Source organism: Orycteropus afer, unplaced genomic scaffold, assembly GCF_000298275.1.
Source record: "Orycteropus afer afer isolate SDZICR_OR568_19922 unplaced genomic scaffold, OryAfe1.0 scaffold00195, whole genome shotgun sequence".
In the NCBI taxonomy this organism is placed as follows: domain Eukaryota; kingdom Metazoa; phylum Chordata; class Mammalia; order Tubulidentata; family Orycteropodidae; genus Orycteropus; species Orycteropus afer.
Window position 1 is genome coordinate 153,987 of NW_006921782.1, and position 1,571 is coordinate 155,557.

The 1,571-nt window shown below is 41.4% G+C and overlaps 1 protein-coding gene across 1 annotated transcript in view; it reads left to right on the forward strand.

Annotated features, from left to right (window-relative positions):
* The window catches only part of ZDHHC23 (zinc finger DHHC-type palmitoyltransferase 23), a 9,437-nt gene that overhangs the window by 3,341 nt on the left and 4,525 nt on the right, over positions 1 to 1,571 (forward strand). Inside the window, exon 2 of the mRNA XM_007947839.1 lies at positions 259 to 969. Coding sequence (XP_007946030.1) covers positions 259 to 969 — 711 coding nt within the window. The remainder of the gene's footprint in view (positions 1 to 258; positions 970 to 1,571) is intronic.

The following is a 1,571-nucleotide window of genomic DNA, read 5'->3' on the forward strand; positions in this document are numbered from 1 at the left end:
GGCACATAACAACAACAACAACATGCGTTTAGTGGAGAATTAATGTTGACCATTACATTTCTAAACATTATTTTTTTGTTAGTATTGAAAAAATGACAAACGAAGCTGAAAAGTTTGCATTTACTATTAATGAAGTAAAATTCTTGGCCTTTGACTGTCACTTTTATCATTTATTCTGTTACTAGGCATATAGTGTTCAGTGGTTTTAATTCAACAGACCCATGTGAAATGCCTCCTTTTTGTGCTCTTTCTGAATAGATGGATTACATGTAAATCCATACAGCCAGAGACCTGTGAACGAATCATGGATACAATTTATGATCACCTCCGAATTCCTTGGCTCAAGGGAGCCAAGAAAGTTAACATTAGTATCATTCCCCCACTCATCTTACTGCCCATCTTCCTCCATGTGGCTTCCTGGCATTTCCTGCTGGGGGTGGTGGTTTTGACCTCCCTTCCTGTGCTGGCACTGTGGTACTACTACCTCACTCACAGACGGAAAGAGCAGACTCTGTTTTTCCTGAGCCTCGGACTGTTCTCACTGGGCTACATGTACTATGTGTTCCTTCGGGAAGTGGTCCCTAAAGGACGTGTGGGGCCCACTCAGCTGGCTATTCTTACCTGCGGGTTATTTCTGATACTCTTAGCCTTGTACAGAGCCAAGAAGAATCCAGGCTACCTCAGAAATCCAGCAAGCAATGACAATTCTCTAAGCAACAGTCAAATTGAATACCTGAACAGAAAAGGGCATGAGAAGACCAAAGGGTTCTCTGGAGCAGATATGTCAGGAGGTCTCAATAATCGAAACATGAAGGATGATCTTAAGGGCTCTTGCAGGATACTGGCTGGCAGCCCCACCAAGGCAAAGGAGGACTGGTGTGCCAAGTGCCAGCTGGTGCGACCAGCCCGGGCGTGGCATTGCCGGTTATGTGGTGTCTGTGTGAGGAGAATGGATCATCACTGTGTCTGGTATGTTGGAAAATTTGGAGGTTTGGAAAATTGAAGTTCACATAAAACACTCTACATGTATTTGATCTTTTTTTGTCATCTTAAAATTTCTTTCCTTCCTTGTTTTACACCTCGGGATATTTGTGGGCTGTTAGGATGTTGCCACTTAGTCATCAGTTTTTCAAGTTTCACAGATTTAGTTCCTTCAGTCATTTTCTGAAAGGGAATAGCGGAAATTTTTTTTTTCCTGGCTATTCTCTTTTGACTTGCCTCTCATTCATGTTCTCCATTCTAACATGGAAGTATTTGTAGCTGCATGATGTGTGTGTGTGTGTGTGTGTGTGTGTAAATATATAATAGAATCACAGAATCAGTGTAGGCTTATTTCCCTGTATTATTCTTTTGTAACACAGATCAGGAAAGCTTTCTGCCCACTGCACACCAGGATGCTTAAGTGGGCTGAGCATTCCCTATGTGTAGGTGATTCTTTGTCTTCTTCCCATGCATTTGTAGTCATTTCTGATACTATCAATAATTTCCACTATATATTGAGTTGAAGTCCTACTGGATAACTCCCTCCATGGCTATTTGCAGAGAAATGGGCTTTTTTTTTTTTTTTTTTT